At 36.5% G+C, this 25619-nt stretch overlaps 1 protein-coding gene across 12 annotated transcripts in view; it reads right to left on the bottom strand.

Annotated features, from left to right (window-relative positions):
* Nucleotides 1-862: 862 nt before the first annotated feature.
* R3HDM1 (R3H domain containing 1) overlaps nt 863-25619 on the bottom strand; it is an 87468-nt gene continuing 62711 nt past the window's right edge. For all 12 annotated transcript variants that reach the window (XM_021009437.2, XM_021009442.2, XM_021009444.2 and 9 more), the window contains 8 exons: nt 24887-25044; nt 20512-20663; nt 9355-9458; nt 7010-7176; nt 6589-6739; nt 3729-3811; nt 3249-3333; nt 863-2273 (listed from right to left, as the gene is read on the bottom strand). In XM_021009437.2, coding sequence (XP_020865096.1) covers nt 1912-2273; nt 3249-3333; nt 3729-3811; nt 6589-6739; nt 7010-7176; nt 9355-9458; nt 20512-20663; nt 24887-25044 — 1262 coding nt within the window. In that variant the 3' untranslated portion in view covers nt 863-1911. The remainder of the gene's footprint in view (nt 2274-3248; nt 3334-3728; nt 3812-6588; nt 6740-7009; nt 7177-9354; nt 9459-20511; nt 20664-24886; nt 25045-25619) is intronic.

The following is a 25619-nucleotide window of genomic DNA, read 5'->3' as shown; positions in this document are numbered from 1 at the left end:
AGGGTGGGCAACAAATGATCTTCTTAGTGATGTCTAAATTGCTTTATGAACAAGTAGTGAAATAGCTAAAAGGCACGTGTCAACATATTTACAAATGGAGCAAATAATTTACAAATGAAACAATTAACCCAGAAGAGATTACGTGCAAACACCAAATTCTTAAAAAAACAAAATAACAAAACAAAAATAAATGAAATTTTGTTTTTGGTCTACACACGATTTCCATCTTTTTAATATTGTTCTCTTTTTGCTGGTTTGCTAGAGAGCATCTGAAGAATTACAAGTTGCAGGCTATGCAAATGGGAAGGGAAAGACACCCCCTGGGGATAAAATGTGTGTGTGTGTGTGTGTGTGTGTGTGTGTGTGTGTGTGTGCGCGCGCACGCGCATGCACATGCACTTTATTGGTAAAGGACTGTACAACAGAAGTGGCGTTAAAGATATTTTATGACTCACAAAAGGAGATGAGGTAGTTATGTAGTGACCATGAGGGACAATGAATGGTTGGACTCTGTCCCCTGTTGGTACTTCCAGTGGAAGAGATAGGGGAGGACATGAAGAGGAGACCACAGGATGCAAATGGCATGGCTGGACTGCATCCTGCATCTCTGTAGGGAGAGTTCCTATTACAGAATCACAGGAGCACTGAGGAAGCCCTGTAATTTTCCACTTTTGATTAGAATTCATTTACTGAGGACATGAAATTATATGAATCATATTGCAGGAGGTGACACTTAAATGACATAGTAAGAAAAAGATGATTTTTGAGGTAGTTTCCAAAATGTATGGCATATGTTTTATAAAAATTAGATTCATTAATGTTATTAGAAGGTTATAGCTATCCTCATTAAAATGCACAGTACTTTTATATTTGTAAACATTTATTCTTCTGAACTGAAAAAGGCTTGCATCAGCACACATTGTACAGCCTTGCAAATTACACAGAAATTGAAAAAAAGGTTGCTCGTTCTGCAGTGCAATGAATCTTTGATGTCCAGTGATCCTCTGCAAACAATGAAAACAAATTTAAACCATTTAGGAATTTTCTAGCACTTGACAAATGTATTTCCTTACAGTCAACAGAGATAAGATCCATATGGAGGGGAAGGCAAATAAGTGGCACAGTTATCTGGGGGACATATATTTAAAGATTCATCATTTTTACCCTTTGACTTAAAAGAAAAAGAAAAATAGAAATGATTGTAGTTAACTTTGTTCCTGTTAAAGAAGGATTCCTATTCCCCTTAGAGAATCTCTCTGCTAAATGGTTTGATTAAAATTAGTTAAGAACATAATTTATTTACAATTAACATTCACATTGTCTGAATATATTGAATGAGGAAAGGACTTTGTGAACAAATTCTATCATTACTGAAAAATGTGTGGTTGGAAATTCAGAGGAACAGGAATCTTCTATGTAAGGATTCTTTTCATTCACCCACCAAGAAAAAGAGAATGAATAGTTTTGGCTCAGATAATCTACCTCTTTCATCCTTCCCACATCCAAGATGGGTCATAGTGTCCTGGCTGCAAAAAGGATAGGAAATACAGCTTCCAATACGGCTATTTGTTGTGAAGAAAAATTTGCTGTACAATAGAGCTTTGGATCTGATACAAGAATTCAGAAATATAAAACAAAACAACTATAAAAGTTAGCGGCATTTTAACAGCATTCCTCAGAGAAAGCTGCTACTCTGTATCAGGTTGGTATGAATTCTGGTCATCTGGGGTCAACTGTGTATCTCTTTCCGTCCACCTTACTGGATCACTGGCCTTTCTTCGAATGCTATCACGCCATGACCAACTGTCCCAGGAGTCTCTATAATGTTAATAGAAGCTCCAAACATCAAGCTAATCAAGGACGGCAGAAGACAGAGGTGTCATAAAGGCTGACGGTCCAGTAGTAGATCTGCTACTGAGAACTTGCCCTTTCTAGGATATGAAAGTCATAGTGCTTCTTGCTTGTCCTCAGCTTAAACTTGTTAACTGAGTTAATTTGTTTCTTCAATGCATTTTGGGCAGCTGAAATGGAGGGGAATGTTGCTAGAACTGTGTATGTGGAGGCCAAGTCACTAGGTTTAGATTGTTCTGTCTTCACTGTGCCATCTCCACTGCCACAGTAAAGAGAATGGTGGCGCAGCGGTGTCTGAGACTGGGGATCCCGGAGCCAGCGGATCTTGGCACCAATTTTAAAGAGTTCTCCAAAAAGCTTCTCAGCTTCTATACGGGTTATCCCATCAGGTAGTTCTGTAATTTCTAAGACCTTTCCAACAGCTGCAATGAGAAAATTAAAGTGTTTTTGTTACCAAATGTGGAGAAGACTGCTGAACACAAATTCTGATCATGAGAATGGTCAGCTTTTCCAGATTAATCAATCATTCATATATATATATATATACATACATACAGATACATTATTTATATATGTATATATACATACATACAGATACATTATTTATATATGTATATATACATTTATATATAATTGCAAAGTACACCCAATGAAAGCCATCATTTTCTATCAATCCTGCTCAGTGCTTTCATACATCATGCTAAGGGCACTGACTCAGCTGCCAGTGTCATTTCTGTCACAGATGATGCTGGAGACCAGGGATTTTTCATCTTTTCTGGGTCATGGACTCCTTTGGCAGTCTAGTGAAACCTGTGGGCAATTCTTGGAACATTTACAGAAAATAAAATGCATAGAATTACAAAGAAGCCAATTATGTTGGGCAAGTTATCAATACACACCCCCCCCCCAAAAAAAAAAACCAAGTTCATGGACTTTTGGCTATAGACCAAAGGCTGGGGAAGTAGGAAAAAAAAAAAAGAAAAGAAAAGAAAAATGGAGTTGAGTCAGGAGATCTAAAGTCTTGTTCTTTCATTAAATTAAATAAATCAGATTTGTGACTCTGGGCAAGTCATTTATTCTTTATATACGTTTCCTCATCTGTAAAACCCTTATATTGGTTCAAATATGATCCATTCCCAAACAGAGTCCATAGCTCTAAAATGAAATCTCTTTGCAAGGATGAATGGAGTCATGTGCTGAAAAATAACACCAATGTTAGACTGCAGCTGAGTTTTTAACAAGTCAGATTTTGGGAAATGAATTGCCTGTTTTTAGACCAATATGGTAATACCTGTCCTAATTACCTCAACAAGGTTATTTTGGGATGGTCTCTTTTAATGACTGCTCCACCAGGCAGCAACAACAAAATTATTCCCAATTGCCCCCAAATGATCTACCTGCTTCTCCTGCGCCAAGGTCAGTGGAAGCAGCCTTTTTAGCTTGTTTCCTTCCTCGATTTCCATGCCTGCTTGCAGGCTGACACTGAAAAGTCAGAAATAGATCATTACAAACATTACCAACTTTTCAGAAAAAGTATATGTTCTTAATGTTTCAAAATAATGCAAGCTTAGGAAACGGTGTAGATCTAAATGAACTTTGGATTAAAAATTGTTTGGGAAAATAAGAAGTAGAAATTATATTCCTTCCATTCAAATCCAGGCCTTCCCTCCCACCCCTGTCTTAGTGGAAGGGCAGCTTCTTTCTTTCCCTATTATTAATGACCTCCCCTATGATATTCTTCATATTCTTTGGCTCCCCACCACATGGTAAGGCTGTGCTTCAAGCTGTTAGCCATAAGCAGTAAGTTTGCACCGAGCTGCCTCCACACCTGCCTCCCCGCAGCACCCTGCCCTGGGCTAAGCTACTCTCTTCCCCACCTGTTGGCTCGGAATGTGTCCATGCAGAATAGAAGGAGGGTTGTATTGCAGTGGTTGGCCAAGTAATGGATATCTGGAATCACCTGGAAAGCAATAAGAATTTTTTTTTCTATTTTTCTTTTTTAGATTATAATACCATTTCCAAGCTTTCTAATTAGAACAAGGGAAGATATTTTTTGATAGAAAAAGCATTGTAATATTGAAGAGAAAAATAAGTTAGGGTAAATAAAGAGGGGAAAATCATAAGGAAAAGCATGGTACAAATTCTTCACTCCGTCAGATGCCTGTTCCTCCCTAGGTATTACAGAAATGGTAGCTATGCAGTTCACTGACAATACTCAATAGCTATGATCTGTTGGTCTCTAGCCCACTGGCCCTGCAGCTCTGGTTGAAGAACACACACAGGCAGGCTTAGGTCAGAGAGGCATAGTTGCTGGCTAGGTAACAACTTCGGGGCAGGAACAGTGAGGCTGTAGTTTTTGAACACACTGAAGATACTTAAAATCAAAGTCAGAAAAGACTTATCTAAGGGTCAAAATGATTTTTTTTAAAACAATAAATATGGTTTAAAGAAGAAATAGACAAAGCTTCAAGAAAATTCACAAAACTACTGGACAAAGTATCTGAAGGTGAATTCTTTTTTGGACTGGACTTGTGTTATCTGTAAAAGGAACTCCCTAAACCCATGCAGAACGGCATCTGCTCTGCAAAACTTGGAGAGTGCGTGGGAACACTGAGAAATTAATCAGGCAGTCACAGTAAATAAACATTAAGCTCCTACTCTGTGCCAAGCATTGGTGATACAAAGAAAGGCAAAAGACAGTCCCTACACTTGAGGAGTTCATGGGCTAATGGGGGAGATAAAATGCAAATGACTATGTACAAATACAATGCAGTCAGGACAAACTGGAAGAAATCAACAGAGGGAAGGCATTTTAATTATGGGGCTTCAGGAAAAGCTTCCTGTTGAAGTCAGGATATTAGCTGGGATATGAAGGAAGCCAGGGAGGCCAGGAGGAGGAGATAAGGAGGGAGAGCATTCCAAGTCAGTGCTTAAAATGCCCAGAGTCCCTTGGGAGATGGAGTGGTTTGTTTTAAGAACAGCAAGGAGGCCAGTGTCACTGTAATGAAGAGTAAGTTGTGAGGAGGAAGCTATAACACTGGAAAGGGTGTGTGTGTATGGTGTTGTATTTGATCCTGGAGGTGATACGGAATCTCTGGAGTTTACTGAGGAGGGTGATGACATCCTCAGACATGCCCTTGAGAAGATCACTTTGACAGCTGAATGAACAATGGACTGCAGCGGGGAGAGAATTGAGGCAGGTAGACTCAGGCTATTGCAGGCTATTGCAATAGCTCAAGAATGAAGCAATGAGGGATTGCACCAGGGTGGTGTCAGTGTTAGAAGAGAGAAGGGGGAGTATTTGAGAGATGTTGCAATGGTGAAATCTACAAGCCTTGCAACAGCTTGGATATGGGAGGTGAGAGAGTAAAGGTCAAGAATGGTGCCATCAATAGTTATAGGGAAGTTTAAAAGAGAGTAGGATTTTTGGGGAAAGAAACTAAGCTCAGTTTTGGACATGACGAGTTTAAGTTTAGTGATCTGCCCAGGGTTGACCAGTCAATATGTGAGCGGATCTGAACTCAGGTCTTCTTGATTCTGAAGCTGGTTCTTTTATTCGCTACATCCTGGTGCCTCTCCTAAAGAAGGCAGTTAAGAACAGTGGCAGAATTATGTGACTATGGAACCACACAAAATCGGAATAGATTATTCTAATATAGAGATAAGAAGTTTTAAAGAATGTCAATTTGCATATGAAAGAGGTTTAAGAGCCATAATCTGAATATACTGCTTCAGGACAACAGATTCCAAAAACAAGAAAGAAGGGCCTCCTTTCAGTGTCTGGTAAGAATGGCACACTTTCTAGGGCACAAAACCCTGAACTGTCTTTCTCCATCTCTAAAAATAATACTAGGCACATGATGTGATATATCAGAAGATGTTTTAAAACAACAAAGTCATTTCTGATTTTTAGGGAGAAAGTACAGGGAGGCGAACAAAGATTAAATTAATTCAGGGTCCACTTGATGAACTTTGGAGTAACAGAATTTTAGAGTTGGAAAGAACCTCAGTGACTGTCTAGTTTAACCTCTACCTGAAAAGGCAGCCTTGCCACTGAGAAGTGGCCACCCAGCCTCTGTTCAGAGACCTAGAATGAAGGGAAACCTGCTATCTCCTGAGACAGACTAAATGGCCTCAGACGCTTGGGGTGTGCCCTAATTGTTAGAACATCTTTGACAACAAGGATAAATTTGCCTCTTTACAGCTTCTACCTATTGCTCCTGATTCTGTTATCTGGGGACAAACAAAACAAAGTCTAATTCCTCTTCCGTATGGCAGTCCTTTAAATACTTAAAAGAAGATCACCATGGCCCTGATGCTGGGCACCCCCAGGACTTCCTTCTCCTTTCCAGGTCAAACATTTCCAGTTCCAGCAACATGTTCTCAGATGACATGGATTCAATGCCCTTAATCATTCTCACTGCCCTCCCCTGGATACTTTTTAGCTTATTAACAGCCTTCTTGAATGGGATGCCCAGAACACAATACTCCAAGATATGGTCTGATGAGGGTAGAGTACAGAAAAACTCTTGCCTCCTTATTCTCCTAAGTTACTCTTTTCCTGGTGCATCTTTGCCTAGTAAAGTAGGTTAGGGGACTAGACTGGGGTGCTATTCCATTGGAAAATAAGGTGCTGGAGAAACAGAAGCATAAATGAAATAAACAACAAATTATTTGGTCATGGTAAACTTTAAGTTATCCAAGGCAATAACTACTTGTTCATGATCAAAGACTTACCTTGTCCAGGGACAAAAGGTCTAGAAAACTGGGGTACAATGGAAAGAGGTGCTAATGTGGGACAGATATTTTTCATATTGGAGAGCTGAGCTGGTGCTGGTGACTGGGCTGGTGAGGTAACCGGGCTACTAAGTTGAGGGCTGTGCTGTAACTAAAATGTGACAAGAAAAGACATGGAAAGATCAGAAGTTTAAGTAGCAAAAGAGTATCTAAAACATGAGAAAAAAATGGCCATAGGTTGTTAATTTTGGAAACATCCCTTTACAATATATGTCATGAATTGTTACAGCAAATGAGATGACATACAGTGCTTTGTAAATTGTAAAGATCCATAAGAAGTAGGCTATTATTGCTATTATTATGCAGTAAATATAAATGTTACAAAGTCAGCATCACCAGGAACAATGAACAGCAAACTTACCTGGACAACAGTTTCTAAATTGCTAAATTCTACTGACTTTTGTCCTCTTTGATGATCACAGTAGTATTTGTTTTGCTTCCACTGAGGGGGTGAGTGGGCTCGAGGTTGGGAACTGTTTGGTATATTTAACTGCATCATGACCACTCCTCCACCAGGTGGCGGTACAGCTACAAAACAGAAGGAGGACTCTTGGCATAATGTTCATTTTCATGTTTTGCTTACATTAAAAAAATTGGAACTAGGGCAAAAATTTAAATATCAGAACGAAGTGTTCTTAAGTGCTGTTATTTAATTGTAGATAATGAGAATTATTAACAGAATGTGTTCGGTAAGAGAAAGTAAAATTGATGAAGTAGATAAAAGTCATGTTTACCCTAAAAAACAGAATGTTCATTGTAAGTATGGTAATTTTAAAGCATGGTCCATTATTTTACTGTAAGACCCAACTGGGCAACATTAAAAAAATATTCAATTCAGTTGCACAAATACTGAGAAGGTACTACATTAGGTGCTGTTGACACAAAGACAAAAAAAAATGAAACAGTCTGTACTCTCAATTTAACAAATGTTCATTCATTCACTTAACATTTATTTACTATGTCAGTTTTGTGCCAGGCACTGAGCTAGATGCTTGAGGATAGGAAGTCAAACAAAAGGGAAACAGTTCCTGACCTCATGGAAATTACATTCTACTGGGGGAAAATAACATGGCCAATGATAAATACATATAAACAAGTAAATACAAAATAATATTTTTGGGGAAGAGGATTTGAGAGCACTGACGTCAATGGAAGGGAGAAGTAAGAGAGGCCTCCTGAAGACAAGGACATCTGAGCTGTGCTTTGAACGAAGCTAGGAATTTGGGAATTGTAGTGGGAGAAAGACAGTATTTCAGGCATGGTTTGGATGATGGTGTCCTTGACAGAAATAGGGAAGTTAAGAGAAGGGATATAGTTTAGGGGAAAGATGATGAGGTAGGTTTAGGGTTCTGGACATAGTCAGCATGAACTACTTTCGGGACATATAGGTGGAAGTATCCAGCAGGGAAAACACTTTAATAAAATAAACTTGAAATTAAATTTGCTATGGTCAGTGTTAAATACACCACCATTTGTAACGAGAAAAAAAAATGAAAAAATGAGAAACTTAAAAAAAGAATCGTTAAGCTACAGAGAGATTGGATCCTGGCTCTGCTGTTAACTTCTTGTGAACTTGGTAAAGTTAAGTAATTTTTCTGGACCATATTTTCCTTTGTCTCACTCACCATTTAAACACTTTCTAAAAAAAAAAACCCAACCCAACAAAACAAAAACAAAACAAAACACCAACACAAAAACCCCCCAAACACTATCTAATGTTTTTTTTTTCTCTCTCTTCTGGCTTACTCTTCTCATCATTTTAAATATATGTATTCATGGATTTGTACATGAGTGTAGATGAAGAGGGGAGAGGGTTATGCCTACATTTCTGGTCTAAATTCTGCTTCCAGGTACTCATGTTGCTAAGCTATAGAAGCAACAATAGTGAATGGTGCCCTTGGAGAGGCTGCTATCCTAAGTGACTATCTTCAGGGGCTGATTAAGTTTACTGGGTCTGGATGAATGTTGACATAAGTTATCAGATATGTTGCATAGTTAACTAGAATGGGTGCAGTGATAGGCACATTCTTTGTACGAATATGGGAGGTAACAAGATAAGAGTGGCTTTAAAGTGTTAAGAGTGATTTAGATGGCACCATTAATTGTATTTAAATTTATACATTTCTTATTATATATTCAAATTAATTTGGCCAATAATTATTAAACACTTACCCATTGTAAAGCACTAAGCTAGATGCTAGGATTAGAAAGATGAAAAAAATAGTCACTGCTTTACATCCTGGATATGTTGCATACATATCTTGGGAACTGGGGGACATGACCTGATATAAATATAGTACAAGGTAGAGTGTGCTAAAAGGGGAGGAGAGATGCAAAGTACTGTAGGAAAGAGAGAAAGAGGAAGAGAGAGAGAGAGAGAGAGAGAGAGAGAGAGAGAGAGAGAGAGAGAGAGAGAGAGAGAAAGACAGAGACAGAGACAGAGAGAGACAGAGAGAGACAGAGAGAGAAAGGAGAAACACTTTTTTAGTAGAATCAGGAAAATTTCATGGAGGTGGTAGTAATCAAGGTGACTTTTAAAGGAAGAGAAAGATTCTGGCAGATGGGGATTAAAATGCTTCAGTCCCTCAAGATACATTCTAGGCAAGAACAATGGGTTTTCTAAAATTTTAATGCATTTCATTTAGTTTTTCTTTTTCAAATGTGAAAAAAATCCCTAATTATAATTATTCAATCATCTTTCCATACCTGCACATTGGTGGCTTTGAAGCTGTTGGGAACTACATGGTGAAGAGGTTTGAGGAAACTGTATCTGATCTGATCCTAAAGGCTGCAAATAACCTACAGATGAGCTAGAAAAAAAAAAAGAACACAAAAGTACAGATGTGGGTGCTTTTACAAGATGTTCTGGCTTAAATTAGAAATTCAGGTAAAGACTTACTGAAAGTTGGCTTTAAATGCCAAAAATAAACAACTTTGCTATTCCTCCTCAAGCTACAAAGATAAAATATTATAAAAGCGCTGCATTTCATTTATTGTTTCAATAATTCTTTCAAAAAGCAAAACAATTATAAAAACTAAATATTAAAAAGCACTAGATATCTGAATTTAATAGAATATTTTTCCTTTAAACTAATAGCTTCCTATAGTATATATGGAAAATTACTTTAACAAAATAATGAGGTAATATAATTTAAAAGAATTTCCTAAAAATGCTTATCAAGACACAAGGTGCCCCTTGAATAAAAATGACAAATGTACTTCTTAATAAATTGTATGGATTATATACCTAATATCACTGATATATCCTAATCACTGATATAACTAATAATATGATTCTTTTAAGTACATTTTACTGGAAACCTGACACAAATGATGAAAAATTGTTAGATTAAGCAATTTATACACACTTTTTCTTTTTTTTGTATAGCAACTTCTACCAGGTTCCCTACTTCTGGAAGGTAGCCAACTTCAACTAATCTGAGATTTATGATACTTTGATTGTCATTAACCTTTGTTTTAGGAAATCTTTTCCTCATAGAAAGTCCAAATTCATAGTGTAAGCAAAATCACCAGGTATATTAAAATTATCTAGAACTATTTTTAAGAAACTTTAAATACTTCAGAAATACTTATTTATCAACAATGTATGACTTACAATAATTCTTACATTTTATTAAAGTACTCTAATCTCTACTTGGCAAGTTCAAGTTACTGTATATACCTGAATGTCACATAATTGTACTGTTTTTTAAAATTCTATAACAAAAACTTAATTTTCCCCAATTAATGTGCGTTATTGAGTTTTTACTGAATTCTGCCAGTTGTAATCTACTTCAATTCAACAGAAAAACCCAAAGGGAAAAGTAAAAGAGTGTAAATGGAGAATCAAGCTGGTAATTAATTCTATGAGCAAGGGTTAGTCTTGACAGAGGACCAAAATATTACCTAATTTGTTTTCTACAAAGACCTTCAGCAGAGTGAGAAAAGGTTAGATAAAAAGGAAGGCAAAGCAAGCAACCTTTAAATGACATTCTCAGTGTAAAGTTTTAAGTATTTTGGTTATATACTAGAAAAAGCTGACATTACTGTATGTAAGTATGACATCTAACATTTCTTGGGAGAGGGTGAAAAGAAAGGGAGAATTTTTAAAATGTAAAGGTCCAGGTCTCTCAGGGACTTCACATTACATAAAAAATTAACACAACTCCTTAAGGTTTTATGTTGTCTTCTCTGAACCCCAAATAATCATGTGAGTTGAGTGCCTCTTGAGACTGAGATAAGTTAGGGGATTTGTCCAGGGCTGAATAGCTATCATCAGAAGTAGGACTGGAAACCAGGTCTCTCCTGACTCCCAAGTCCAGCATTCGTTCCATTCTTATCTAGGAGTATTCAGCTGGATCTAGGAGGTTATCAATTTGGATGTTTCCTCCCAAGACACAACTCATTCATATCTGATGACTCTGTACAACTCCTGTTCATATTCTCCCATAAATTAACCACAGGATAAATTTCATAAACAATTCGTCTGATGGGCTGCTAACTTTTTTCACTTTCTCCTCACACCAGGAGGATACTAATGAAGTCCTCAAGCTATCTATCATCCCTTGCCACATAACCCCACCCATCTCTTGGTGAAAATGTCCCTTAATAAAATTTTATTCCTGTCTTCTCTGAAGTTTTTTATTTGTTACACAGGATGTCCCCAAAGTCTTAGTGTGCTTTAATAGCTCAAAGCTATTAATCTTCCATCATGTGCTTCTCCATTGTCTTCTGGGCAATACTCATTTTCAGTTATGTAGAGGCTGTCCATGTCTTGCAGTTAAAAATCACAGAATAATGGTATTATAAAAGTGGGTATTTGTTTCTAGAAGTCTGAGGTTATTAAAATTAAAATTTCCAGTTTCCTGAAGGATGGAATCTAGCTTGCTCTGCCCCTTCTAAATCTGCGACCAGTTCAGAATCTACCTTCTGAGAACCAGTCTAGCTAAGTTTGGAGAAGAATATCAATCAGTCACTGGCCACGAATTCTCAGCAAAGATAAACTCAAAAATATTTTTCTTCCTTAAGGCTACAGGTTAATAAGATAACCTACTCAAAGCCAAAGTGTGATCATAAATTTCATCCCACCATGTGTCAGTGATACTTAGGTCAATATTTTCCATGACCTTAGGGCAGGCCTGTACAACTTAAGCTTGCAGCCCACCAAAGGATTTCAGGTAGTCTGTGAAAAATGCAGAGGATGTAAAAGTAAAAGTGTAACGAGTGCTTTGTCTGTGCCCTGCTTAACTTGCCTCCCAGTAGTCACTACTGTGCCTGTCATGCAGCTTGGTGGTGGGTTGCCACTTGCTTACTATCTCCTGTTTGTCACATGGCCTGTGGCAACCAACCATCGTCAGCCTGTCTCTGGTCTGAGAGGTGCGAGAGTTGTGTCTTTTTTTTTTTTTGGCTAGGCAATGGGGTTAAGTGACTTGCCCAGGGTCACATAGCTAGTAAGTGTCAAGTGTCTGGTCTGAGACCAGATTTGAATTCAGGTCCTCCTGACTCCAGGGCCAGTGCTCTATCCACTGTGCAACCTAGCTGTCCCGAGAGTTGTATCTTTTTGCTGTGTTTTCGGTAATTACTAAATGTAAACAATAAGAACATCTGAAAAATGTATTAAAACTTGTACCACTTAGCAAAGTAATTTTTTAAACATTAATGTGATTTCATGATAAATAAAAATGTTAAGTAACAAGTATAATTAATTGGTATTAATTAAAATTTCCCTTTTTAAAAATATGGTTTATCTGCAAAATAGTTTAATCATTAATTATACCTTTACTTGGAAAGTGAACCACTAAAAACCTATCTGTAGCCTGAAGAAGTTTAGTCTATTTTAATTTTGGCTCCTACCTCTTGCCAAGTTGTGCAGGTCTGCCTTAGGGGGTCAAAAAAGTCAAATACAGAACACTACTAACTCTTCTTGCCACTTCTACTAGGTATCTTGTCAAATTTTTCAGCAGCCACATATCAATTGTATCTTTAGTAGATCAATGGAAATTAATGGCAATTTTCTCATTACTGGGTCTCCTGTGATGTTTATGCATTCCCCTTTCCATACCATTTAGGAATTGCTCTTATATGTCAGAAATTCATTACTATATTTGAGAAAATACCAAATGTAGTAGAAGCTTTATATTTCAATATATTCATCTAATCTCTGATAATGTCATTTTCTTCAGTATTCATAAACGGATGGCTTCTCAGCTAGAAGAGGTAATGACATTCCATTCACTTTTAGTTTTTTTAAAAAAGTTTAACTCTTTAATTTCTTTTTATAGTATATGACAGGAAGAGGAATTCTTTCTAGGTGATGAGATCCTCCAGATGCTCCTGTTTGCAGACGACATTGTGCTGACTGCATCAAACTCCAGAATTACTAAATCACTTCTTTAATCACTCACCTGAGCTTAGCCTAATTATCCACAAGGGCAAAACCGAGAGGATAAAGAGTAAAGACTACTGTCTTGATAACCAGCTGGCCCATCAATACATATATCCTCAACAGGTACTGCAGATGGACGATAAAGCGGGCCCAGAAAAGTACAGGTAATTTGTGGAACTATGCAGTACTTTTAATGACCTAAAGTACATTCTTCACAAACCTCAAATTTTAAAACACAAATATTTTTTATGGTGATGCTCTATGGCTTTGAAATATGGAATACCATAATATCCAAATAATAAAAACTGTAGATCATTTAAAGGACAGTGCAGAGATGCACGGCAGGCATGAGAAACTGGCCAGTGTATTACCAACAAGGAAGGTACACAAGGCACCAAAAAAGTGATCTAGGAGATCATAAGATGCAAAAAGGAGGTGGCTGTCCATGTTACTGGTGTTGCTTGTTGTTCATCCTTGTTCTCGAAAAGGACCAATGACATCATGAGGGTGATGTTTTGATTCACAAGCCAATTGGATTTAAGTGAGGCAGAGCCAAGCAAAGTCATCGCTTCACTCTCTCCTCCAGAGTTATAGGAACCCAGTAGTAAGACATGTCAAGACCAGAGATGGCTTGCTGGTCATGTATAGAGAGAGGGATGACAAATGGAAACCTATATGATGAACTGCTACCCATATAATACCAAAAGACTTCAATGTAGGGCTCTAGTACTTTTGGGGGACCTCTTTGTAGAATTCTGGGAGAGCACGGACAATAGGCACACAGGATTAGAAAGAAGTACTCATAACAACGAGACTATAGACCTACATTGGTACAGTTTAAGCACAGTATAAGGAATGAGTTTAGGTTCATTCTTCTATATACTATTAACCATTTTTCACCTTAATATTTATTAAATGATCCCTTCTCACTTCTCCACATGCCCCTGCCTGTGTCCACGTCTTTATCACTGTTTTCTTTAACTACTGTAATAGTTTCTTAAGTTATCTCCCTGCTTCCAGCATCTCTCCAATCCAGCCTGTCCTAAAGTCTAGGTTTGACCAATTCGATGTCTTCATATGATAAATTTCAGAAGCTCCCTATTACTTTGAGGATCAAATGAAGTTTCTTTTATAGTATGACTCAAGTTATCATCTCCTACCTCATGTCTTATCTGATCCTATTTGTTAGTGTTCTCACTCTTTTGTTTACCTATTAGTATACTTTAGTATCCCTCAGTAAAACAGAAATTCCTTAAGGGATAGGACAGGACAGCTTGTTATTTTTGTCTTTGTACCTCCAGTGCCTAGCCTTAAGCATGGTAGCTGCTTAACAAACGCTTTTGAAATCCAACTGACTTTCCTTGGTGTGTGTTATTTCTAATTCATCAAATAGTAAGTAACTGCAGGATTCTTATTCTACTTGGGGGATCTTTGTTCTATTGGGCTAACTTTTTTTTTTAAGGCAATTGGGGTTAAGTGACTTGCCCAGGGTCACACAGCTAGTAAGTGTCAAGTGTTTGGTCTGAGGTTGGATTTGAACGCAGGTCCTCCTGACTTCAGTGCTCTATCCACTGCGCCACCTAGCTGCCCCTAATTTTGGTTTTAATATTAATCAGTTTTGGCAACTTTCACTTTGTAATATGTCTGAATTCTGATAAAAACTTAACCCAAAAACTCTCTGTCATGCTTCCGTACTCTGATGTTTAGATTTCCTCATAAGTATACTGCCTTTATATATGGTGCTACTCCCCAACTTCCCACCAGCCTTTTACATTCTCATCCAAAGCCAGGGTCTGGTCAGAAGTTTCAACCCACTAAGTGTAAGTGATTCTTAATTAGGTGAAATTTGTCCCCTTGTGTTAGGACCCGTAAGTTTTCTTGTTGCCTAAACGTAAGGACTTTATTTTGCTCTTTCCTTGGTTTTTATCTCCTATGAATCTGTGGGTATCCCAGCTGTTAATCTTCTTCCTTCTTTATGTCTACAAAGGAAGTATTTTCCACACTCCCCCAACCATTTGATTAAATTTAAAACCCCTTTAAGTAGGTGATAGTCCCTCTCTACTCAACCTTGATCAGACCCCACTTAGAGTACTAAGTTAGTGTCCAAAGGAGGGTAAATGGGACAGTGAAGGGCCTTATGTCAATGTTAGAGTATCAGTTGTAGGAGCAGGGCATGGTAAGCCTGAAGAAAAGGGGGGGGGAGAGAGACACGGCTGTGTTAGAGTATGTGAAACGTTGACATCCGTAAGAGGGATTGAACTTGCTATGTTTAGCCTTAGAGTGCAGAACCAGGAGAAATGCAAAGCAACAAATGCAGACCTGATGCTGGGAAAATTATCCCAATAATTAAGAGTTATATAAAAGTAGAATGGACTGAGAGGTGGTCCCTTTCTTGGACATCTTCAAGCAGAGTCTGGATGAACACCTGTCAAGTATTTGTTATAGCATGGATTCCTTTTGCGATGGGATGGACTAGATAGCCATTTATGTTTTTTCCAACGCTCAAATCCTGTGATTCTGGATTGTAATCTGCATGGTTGGATGGATGAGGTCATAGGTCTATTGTGGAGCATTGGAGAATTTCAGTAAGCCACTCTTTTTTTTACACTGATCATCACATCTTTCTGTATAGTAAGGAGAAATGGTGTTGACATTTTACAGGCAGATTTTATACATTAGGTAAACACTGTTCTGAATGTCATGATGCCTCAAACAAAGTATAATTCTCATGGTTTCCGGCAGTTGACAATATCTAGAGTCCACTCTACGAATATAGTACATTTTAAAGTCAGAATAATACCTAGTATCTCTGTGTATGCGGCAAACTCAGTATATGTTTCCTCTTCCTACTCTTACTTTTCACTTAACTAATCTCAGACAGCACAAAAATTAGCACCTGTCAGAAATAATTCTGACTACAGATTAAGTGCATATAGATGATGTAGCCTGAGAAAAAAATTAAAATTTATTTCATAGATTGTGTTGCATTGTTCCTTTGTAACCAACTGATAGTGATGTAAAACATTTTTAGGAAAAATAAAGGATAAAATTGAGTTGTAACAGCAGCAAACCAGTTATAAATAATTTGCACTTAATCATCTCTCCTGGATGAAGGTACACAATAATATTTTAGTTAGATAATAGTCTTTTTAACACACTTCATGCTGTATTTGAGACCAACCAGGCAAAATACATGGACATCAAAATGTTTTCCCTAGCCACAGAAATTATTTACAAAACAATCAATATAGAAGCTGCCCAAGGGAAATGCCAAACTCCTTGAATGTTCAAATTCTTTGCAGGGCATCTTCATTAAGCCTTTTTTCTTCCTAAATCTAGGTCAGCCAAGCTCAGGGGGTGGACTTCCCTAATTGTCCAGGTTATTTATGGCCTGAAGAAATCATTAAAGGAAGAGGAGGGGGAGGATTGGAAGTTTTCCCTAAACAAATATTAAGCTACCTGGCTACAAAGCATATTTTCTTGCTCTAGTGAAGCATAAATCTCAAAGTCCTATTTTAAACCAACAGCAAGGCAATAGCTTGGTTTTGGAAAAGAACAATTTTGGACTTAATTTAAAATAATTTAAAAAGAATAAGGTCTTTAAAAGAAGAGATAGGAATGTCAGCAAACAAGAAAGGCTATTTTTTAGTAGGGGCAACAATAAATGAACAGAGGCTGGACCACATATAAGGAATACGCAGGACTATAAACAGACTGACTTGACAGAGCAAACTGTTCATGAGATAGTAATGGGATGTGGATATATAAGTCTAAGCGGAAGTGATTAGGGCAGACTGATCAAGTTAAGCAGATTCTCCAAACAACTTGATAAAATTATAAGATATAGGTCATTTTTAGGCCCTGATTAAATTGAAGAGTTGCCCAACCAAACTGATATGACATATTAAGCTTCTAGTGATTGACTGAAGAATCTGCTACCCTTCTTAGTGGCCTATAAAAGCAGAGCTCTTGACTCTTGAGATCTTGTTCTTTACCTTTCTAAGAGTTTCTGGGGCAGCACTCTCAGCCCTGCAGTCAGGAAGACCTGAGTTCAAATCTGACCTCAGACATGTGACACTTACTAGCTTGTGTGACCCTGGGCAATTCACTTAACCCCAACTGCCTCACCAAAAAAAAAAAGTTTCTAAGCTTGAGCATTAGGGCAATGGGAATTCAAGAAAGATAAGATTTCCTGATGTAACCTGCTATTAGGAGAAGGAAAAATACAGTCCATATTTTTCCTATTTGGTATTTTACTTGGAGAGTAAAGCCAATAAAAGTTACCTGTATGGTAAAGGTGTGACAAAAATGGAGTTTGCTTCTTTAGCAAGCTCCAAAATATTTCAAAGGGAGTCTAAGCCACAGGAAGGCAATTACAAGTTTTGGATGAACTGTGTGGGACTTGACTAGAAGGACAGAAGGTTGTCCTGACAATAACTGCAAGTTCAATTCCCTTCTATGGGGTGGTAATGGGTTGAACAGTTTACAATTTTGTATTTATTTTTCATGGATTCCTGTGAGTACTTGGCATCCTATGTATTTTCTATAGTGTGAAATGAAGGTTGTCTTATACTAAATAATCATCTGGTACGCTGAATATCTACGCAAGCTATGACAATGCTGCCACTCATGTTTGTTAACCCGTGGACATAAGCCATACTAGTTTTGTTTTAGAGACTTTCTAGGATCAATATAGGCGGGGGCAATGAATAAAAGATCAGTTTGACCCTGAGGAATTAAGCCCTCAGGATGGGACCCAGTTTGTGTGAACCCAGAGCATTTGGCTATGGGTTATAGAGATATATTAGGTTCAGATGACAGTATTCCTCAGATGAAGGTTTATTGGTGGTCTAAAATACTATATTTGCTTTGTTATTTTTCTAGGCGGCTGGGTCTACTCTGATTTCCAGGCCCTCAGCAGAGGTAAAACAGAAAAGGCCATACAAAACTGAAGGAAATTTCACTTTGCCTGCTTGTAGGTAAGAAGATATTTTCCAGGTGAGTTTTATAACTAGATCCTGATTAAGGAGCTGGAAATACTTTCATTCTTTTTTAGGTGTAATATTTACTGATAGATCCTAAACCTACCAGTTTACTCATTTACAAAATGAATTGCTTGTGACTCAACTTGTTTTACTACAGAGTTACCACAAGGATACTTAAGTGTTTTGTCATAACTAAAATAAAGTTATTCCACAACAAGAAGCAACAATTATGTAACACTTAAAAAGTTACAAAACACTTTACATACATTATTTCCTTTAATTCGAAAAATAACTTGGTGAAATAGGTACAATTGGCATATCATCTTTATTTGATTGATGAAGCAATTAAGGCTCAGGGATCTAAATGACTTGTCTAAGGTTATAAAGTGAGAGATCTAGGATTGCAGTCTGGATCTTGGGGGCCAAATTCAGATTCTTCTCTATTATACCACAGTAGCTTTCCAGTATTGTCATTCTCACGGATTGACAATAATTTTATTTAAAAGGCACAGCTTTTAGTACCATGTTTTTAGCAGATATTTTGCCTATTTAAAAAACGCCCTAAAGTAACTGTCAGGTAAGCACTTCTGGCTATGATTCTATAAAACTAACTGAAGATGAAACAATTTTTTTGAAAAGTTAACGTACTGGATGGTAACACTTTCCACTTTAGAATAAATTTCTTTTAGAACTAGTTTTCCTTCTAACAGAGGAACAATGGAAATAAAACAGACTTCTCATGGGAAAATGATTCAATTAAACAGTTTGCTTTGTAATAATTATTTCAAAGGGTACATTAGAAAAGACATGAAAGCAACAGCATGAGGAGAAATAACAACTATTTAAGAGAAGAGTTGAAAAGAAAAAGTCAATAAATATTAAGTGCCTACTATGTACCAGGCACTGTGCTAAGAAATGGGATAGAATGATGGGCACTATGAAGTGCTATAGGTAAAGATATAAATAGGGAATAAAAAAATCAGAAAATCAGGCTGAAAAAGGAGAAGAAAAGAAATGAAACTAAAAACTTCGGTTTAATTTTTTTTTACGTTGTCTGGTTTTAAAAATAATAGTCACATTCTAATAGCACTCTGCTATTTACTTTGGAGACATTTGTAGCAAATGTACATTATCCTTTGTATTTATAAATAAAACTGAGAAAAACCATGGGCAATAATATATGGATAATTAATTACTGTGAAACCTCAAAGGTGCATGGAGGTGAGCCAAGGTTCTCAATATCTATGCCAGCTGTTCTGATCACTATTTATGTCTGTTGTGTGTGGAGTATGGAAATTGTCCTCATCGTCTTTTTCTTCTTCATCCTCCTCTTCCTCCTCACCCCTCATCATCATCATTTGTATGTATATACCACCTACTATGTCCAGACACTGTGCCAAGCATTTTACAACTATCTCATTTGATCTTCATGACCCTGGGAGGTAGGTGATATTATTATATCCATCTTACAGACGAGGAAGCTGAGGCAACAAAGGTTAAATAACTTACCCAAGATCATGTAGCTAATAAATATCTGGGGTCAGTATCTGAGTTCAAATCTCAGGTTTTCTGGATTCCAGGCCCTGCACGCTATCCACTGCACCACCTAGCTGGTTGGCTCATAAAGTGATGAAAACATTTTTTTTGGTGGAGGAAGCATAGGAGGGGTCCACAGCAACCCATGAAATGGATAAAAATACAAAATGTCTCTCGTTGAGAAGATCTTTTACCTCCCAAATTCAATTCAACAAACATATGCATATATGCATCTAAGTTTGTGCATAACACCATGCTGGGTATTAATTGTGCTTACAGTGACAAAAATTAAACAGCTCCTGCCCTCCAGGGGCTTTTGTTATATTAAACTACTGCTGTAAAGCCAGAAATAAAAGAATACATTTAGAGTATCATTAGGGAGTTTTGACAACAGTTGAAATGATGATGAATTTCTTCAATGTTGAAACAACAATTTCTAACACAGATTCTAATGGAGTAGCTATGTCAATCCTGATTCTACTACCACACTGGAGACAAATGAACCATTTGTAACCATTATGACCTGACAGCAACTCTTATCACCTATCACGTCTTAGTTCCCCAATCTGTAAAATAAATGAACAAAATGCCAGCTGCCCCTCTGGCAAACTCATAGGAACGTCATGGGAGTGGAACAACATGTAATGTGTTTTCAATTCCTTGGAAGAACAGTTCCTGATCTAATGCATAACTGCTATTTTTAATATAGCAGGCTTGCCAAAGAAGCTTTCTCTTTTTCCATACAACAAATCTGATTATGACAATACAATCTCCTTTCAGAGCAATTGTTGGTATATATTATTTTTCTAGTTCTATGTAAACAATGAACAAAAGGGAGAAAGTATGCTAATAGTAAAATGACCTTGAAATTAGTGGACACTGATAAGATTAGAGATCCAAGCTGATACTGATAAGGCAATGAATAGGAAACTAAAAGAACTTAGTTCAGTTATTCACCTTAAATTATTTTGTTGACCAGGTGGGATGACACTATAGTAAACTGGCATTCCTGTGGTGGGCATAGGTCCTTGATTAGATTGATTAGGTATTATAACAGGCTGCTGATAAGTCTGCTGAGGCATTCCTTGGGAACCTTGAGGCAGTGAAACCTAAAGTTAGTGGGGGAAAGAAGAAGTTCTTACTTTAGAAAAAGAAAGAAAACAATTTCCTCTTATAAGCCCTGCTCTGTTACTTTCCACTTTCAAATGTCTGTGAAGATACACAGCAGCACCATGGGTCACTGAGATTCTTTTATTATACCACCACCAACGAATTTATCCTTCAACTCATTTGGTTCTTCTTTTCCTTAAAAATTTAAATAAACTACAATAATAAAAAGACTCATCTAAACTTCTAAATCACCCAACCAAACACAAAACAATATGAAAAAGACCCAGAAGCAACACAATAAACATACATGCTAAGATGGTAGAATAGGGTCCGGATGACAATGTAGGCCCCATACCTTTTGTTTTCTCTTTATTAGATTCAAGTTTAGCACTAAGAAAATTCTTTAACAAAACTTTGGATGCACCAAATTCCTTAATAACTGGATTTGAGCTGCACTTACCTTCCAATAATAAGTTTATTAATTTAGGCAAATTTGGACTTCAGGACAATGACATAATTTTCTCCAGAAAAAATTAAGTAAAATTTCATTAGCTCTGCTTATTCACAGACAATTTAGGCTTCTAAATTCCTAGAGTGCAGGGGCTGTGCCTTACTTTTCTTTGAATTCCTTGTAGCACTGAGTACAGTGCCTAGCACACAGTAATCACTCAAAAAGAATTTACTAAATTTAATAGACCATGGTGGATTATTTGGCAATATGCAATAAAAGAGGTTGGATTCTTATTGTTTGCAAATGGTAACAAATGTTATTAAGGCCTCTCTAAGCTTGATCCTATGTTCAAAAGTCATTTTAATAGTTCAACTTTGTCATCTAGGTTTTTTCATATGATATGTTTCTGAAATAGAACTAATCCTTCCCAACTGCACTGGAATTTCTTAATTACATCACCACTAGATAAATTATCCAAAACAAAATTATTGGGCTGATTTTCTACTCTACATAAAGTAACATAATCTAATCTTCCAAGAACGAAAGTAATTTAATATATTTAGGTGGCACTTTTGATTGCATCAGATTTAATATTTATGCAAAGATGATCTAAGCAAAATGAAAGACAGCTAAATGATTCACAGGATTAGAATAAATTTGTAGCTTAAAGTAAAGGAAAAACAAACTACTAAGAAAGGCACTTCACTGTGCTCAAGAAGAATGGAATACAACCCACTAGGGGAAGGCAATTAAAAAAAATAACTTCTCAGCTCAAAGTTCTGCTTTCTAAATTTGCTGTCAAATTTAGAAGCCAAAAATATAAAGTGACAGCTGAATGGTTTCTATGAGCTACCATTTGCTCATATGAGATTTTTTTTTTCTCTTCCCTGGATTAGGTGGTAAGTTAAGGGGACTGAGGAGCACAGTGGAGAAAAATAGGAGTAGGACAAAGGGAAAAAGCATTCATTGGCTGAAACCTAGACTGGGACATGACTGGTGGAGAGCAATAGGGACTGTAACTGTGTGAAAGAAAAGAAGAAAGGATGGAAGGAAGGAAAGAAAAAAAGGGAGGGAGGAAGGGAAGGTGGAATAGAAAGAGGAAAGGGACACTTATTCTTTATACCTCAAAGTAACCTTTGTTGGCTTTATTTCTAAGAACTACAAGTCTCAGTGCTCAAATGCCTAATGAACGCCACTGATTTCATCTGTTTGTTTCATTCATTTATTCCAATTTTTCAATGTTCCTGTGATTACACAGTACACATTTCTTACAGGTGAAAAATGTGTTGCAATATTTAAAAGGCTCATGGACAGAATAAAAATTCTATTTCTTTACAATTAACTTTTAAATGGGTTTCAATATAGACCCTGTGAGACAAAATAGTCCCCTTGCTAACTGCTCATTATCAGAACTGTAATTTGGTTATGCTATTATTTTTGCTGGGAATACCCTTCCAAATTCCCAATTCTGAACCAACTCCATTAATTTCCTTTAAGACAGTTAAGGAATTACAACTTCTTAAAAGATGCTGTTGTTCAATTCCTAGCTTATTATATTATAAGAAATATAACCTACATATTCATTGTTTCTTATACTGCAGGGAAATTATTTTATATTCATATACTATGGCTTGTTCAGACATTCCCCAATCCATCCAGTTCCTTGCTACTATGAAAGATACTAGAAAAGATATTTTGGTATATAATTTGCCTTTCTTTTTATCATTGACCTCTTTGAAGCAAATGCCTAGCAGTAGAATCCCTAGGTTAAAGAGTATGGACCTCTCCTTTTCTTAGGATAATTTTAAACCGTTTTCCAAAATGATTGGACCAATTCACAGTTCAGCCAATAGTCTATTGTATGTCTGTCTTTCTACAAGCCTTCCAACACTAATTACTCCCATACTTTATTATCTCTTTCAATTTTGCTTAGAATGAAGTGACACCTCAGAATTGTCTTGAATTATATTTCTCTTATAATTAGTGACTAGGTCCACTCTTTTATAGTTATTAATAACATGCAATTCTATTTTTTTTGAGAGCTGCTTATTCATCTTTTGGCTGGGGAATAGCTCTTGAAGTCTCATATGTTTCTGATAGTTGCTTATCTATTTTGGATATCAAAACCTTATCAGAGATATGTGATACATGGGTAGTTTTTTTTTTTTTGCTTTAGATGCTTCCCTTTTTATGCTCAAGGTACTGACTTTATTCATGCAAAAGTTTTTCAATTTCACATAATCCAGATCATCTACGTTGTCTTCTGTAATTGCTCTTATCTCTTGATCAGTTAAGAATTCACCCCCTAGGCACAACTGTTAAAGGTACCTGATCTGGTTCTCTTCTAATTTTTAAATGACATGACCTTTAATTTTTTTTTTTTTAAACTAATTTATTCAATTGTCAAAAATTCATTTTCTCTCCTCCCCACCTTTCCCACCCACTGGAGAAAACAAAAACAAAAACCTTGTCATATGGTCAAGTAAAGCCAAATATTACTTACAAATAGAGTAGCATCATTTGTAAAGTCAAAGCTAAGTCATTATTCTGTCTGCATTGGATAAAGGGAAAAGTCTTTTTAGCTATAGGAATGTCAGTCTTTTTTTTTTTTAAAAAAGAACTGCTAATGAAAATAGCTTACTGTAGCCTCATTTCATGATGTCCTTCCATTTCTATTACTAAAATTTAGAAAATACTAACACTAGACTTTCATAGTCAAGTAAAACAAATTCTCACATTGGCCATGTCCAAAAAATATGTGTCTCATCCTGTACCCTGACTTTATCACCTCTCTGTCAGAAGATAAGTAGCATGCTTCATAGGACACATATTCCATTTTGAGTGTATTGTCATATATAGTGTAAAATGTTGATCTGAATCAAATTTCTGCCAGATTTCTTTCTAGTTATCCAAGTAATTTTTATCAAATAGAAAGTTCTTTCCTAGATAATATGTTTTTGGGTTTATCACACAGGGTTTTAAAATTCTCTTATTTCTGATTCTTCCTTGTCAAGTCTGTTCCAATGACCTACTTTAAAATTTTTTTTTTAACCAGTATCAAATAGTTTGGAAGTGCTATTTTTCTTTATTCTTAATTTTTTCCCATTATTTTGATTAATATTATAGATCTTGTGTTCCTTCAAGTGAATTTATTATTTTAATCCTTTCACTTTACAGATGAGAAAATTAAGACCCAGAGAGGTTCAGTGACTTACTTAAGGTACCACAGTAGGATGAAAAGCTAGGAATTGAACCCAGATCTTCTGACACCATATCTAGTACTCTTTCCACAGTACCATGCTGTGGTGATACTTTCACTAAACAAACAAACAAACAAAAAACAACTTCAGAAATATAAGATAGGGAGGTGTGGCCAGACAGTTCATCTGAAAAAGAGCTGAGAATTCTAGTGCACTACAAGACTGATATGAATCTAGAGTATTATATGGCTGCCAAAAAAGTTAATGTGAAGTCAGGCTATATTTAGATTTGCACAGGTTAGGGAAGTCTTATTATACTACTATATGCTACTAGTGATATATTCTCTCTCTCTCTGTCTCAATTTTCATTGGTAGTTCTGAAAAAAAAAAGACCACATGACTCCTATAGTTAAAAAGACTTCCTTTTGTCCAAAGAAGACAGAAAGATGACCCTTAGCTTTGACTTTATAAGTGTTGCAACTATATTTAAGTATTATTTGGTTTTATTGTTGTGTTTAAATTCACTTATCTATTTATCCAAAAGCATAACCTATTAAGATAAGTAACATACCTGATAAGATGGCACCGAAGGGTATGGGACAATCACACCTTGAATTTGATTTCCAATATTGTTTTGCTGGCCACTGACTAGATTTTGATTTTGGGATGGTTGAACTGCAACTATCCCTTGGTAGTTTTGCTGTTGCTGGCTGGGCATAACTTGGTAACCTGTAATGATATGAGGGATTAAATACTGCTTTAAATTTAAATTCATTATGTAGAACATTACATATCTATGTCAAATGTTGTCATAAAACAAAAGCATTTAATTAAGACAGTTCATTAAGTGGTGGCATTTTCTTAAACTCTCTCTTCTAAATGCCAGCAACTTAAAGTCTATTGTTCAATACCTTGTAAAAAGTTAAACGTTTTATTTGAAACACTTTGTAATTTTTACCACCAAAGGTTAGTGACTAAAACTATATATCTCCACCCCCAGAAATTGGGTCCAGTTCAATTTTACAGGGGAAAAAAAAAAGAGTCCTAGACTTTACACAGGACCATTGGCACACAAGTTATGGACTGTCTGATGATATTTAGTGCAAACTGTTGTGGTGCTTAATCTTTGATTAAGGATTAACTGAAGTAGCACAGAAAAGAAACGTCCTTGATTGCTGAAATGTTCTTTCTGGAAGGAAAGGATGAGCTAAGCTTTGAGAAGATGCAGATCTTCTGAAACAGTAGAACAGAAAGTAAACAAAAACTTCAAGTCCTGTTTCTAACTAGGAAGAAAATCCATATTT

This window comes from Phascolarctos cinereus, unplaced genomic scaffold (assembly GCF_003287225.1).
Source record: "Phascolarctos cinereus isolate Bilbo 61053 unplaced genomic scaffold, phaCin_HiC Scaffold_726;HRSCAF=1367, whole genome shotgun sequence".
In the NCBI taxonomy this organism is placed as follows: domain Eukaryota; kingdom Metazoa; phylum Chordata; class Mammalia; order Diprotodontia; family Phascolarctidae; genus Phascolarctos; species Phascolarctos cinereus.
Note: the sequence above shows the minus strand (reverse complement) of the source record. Positions and strands in the feature narration are given on the sequence as shown.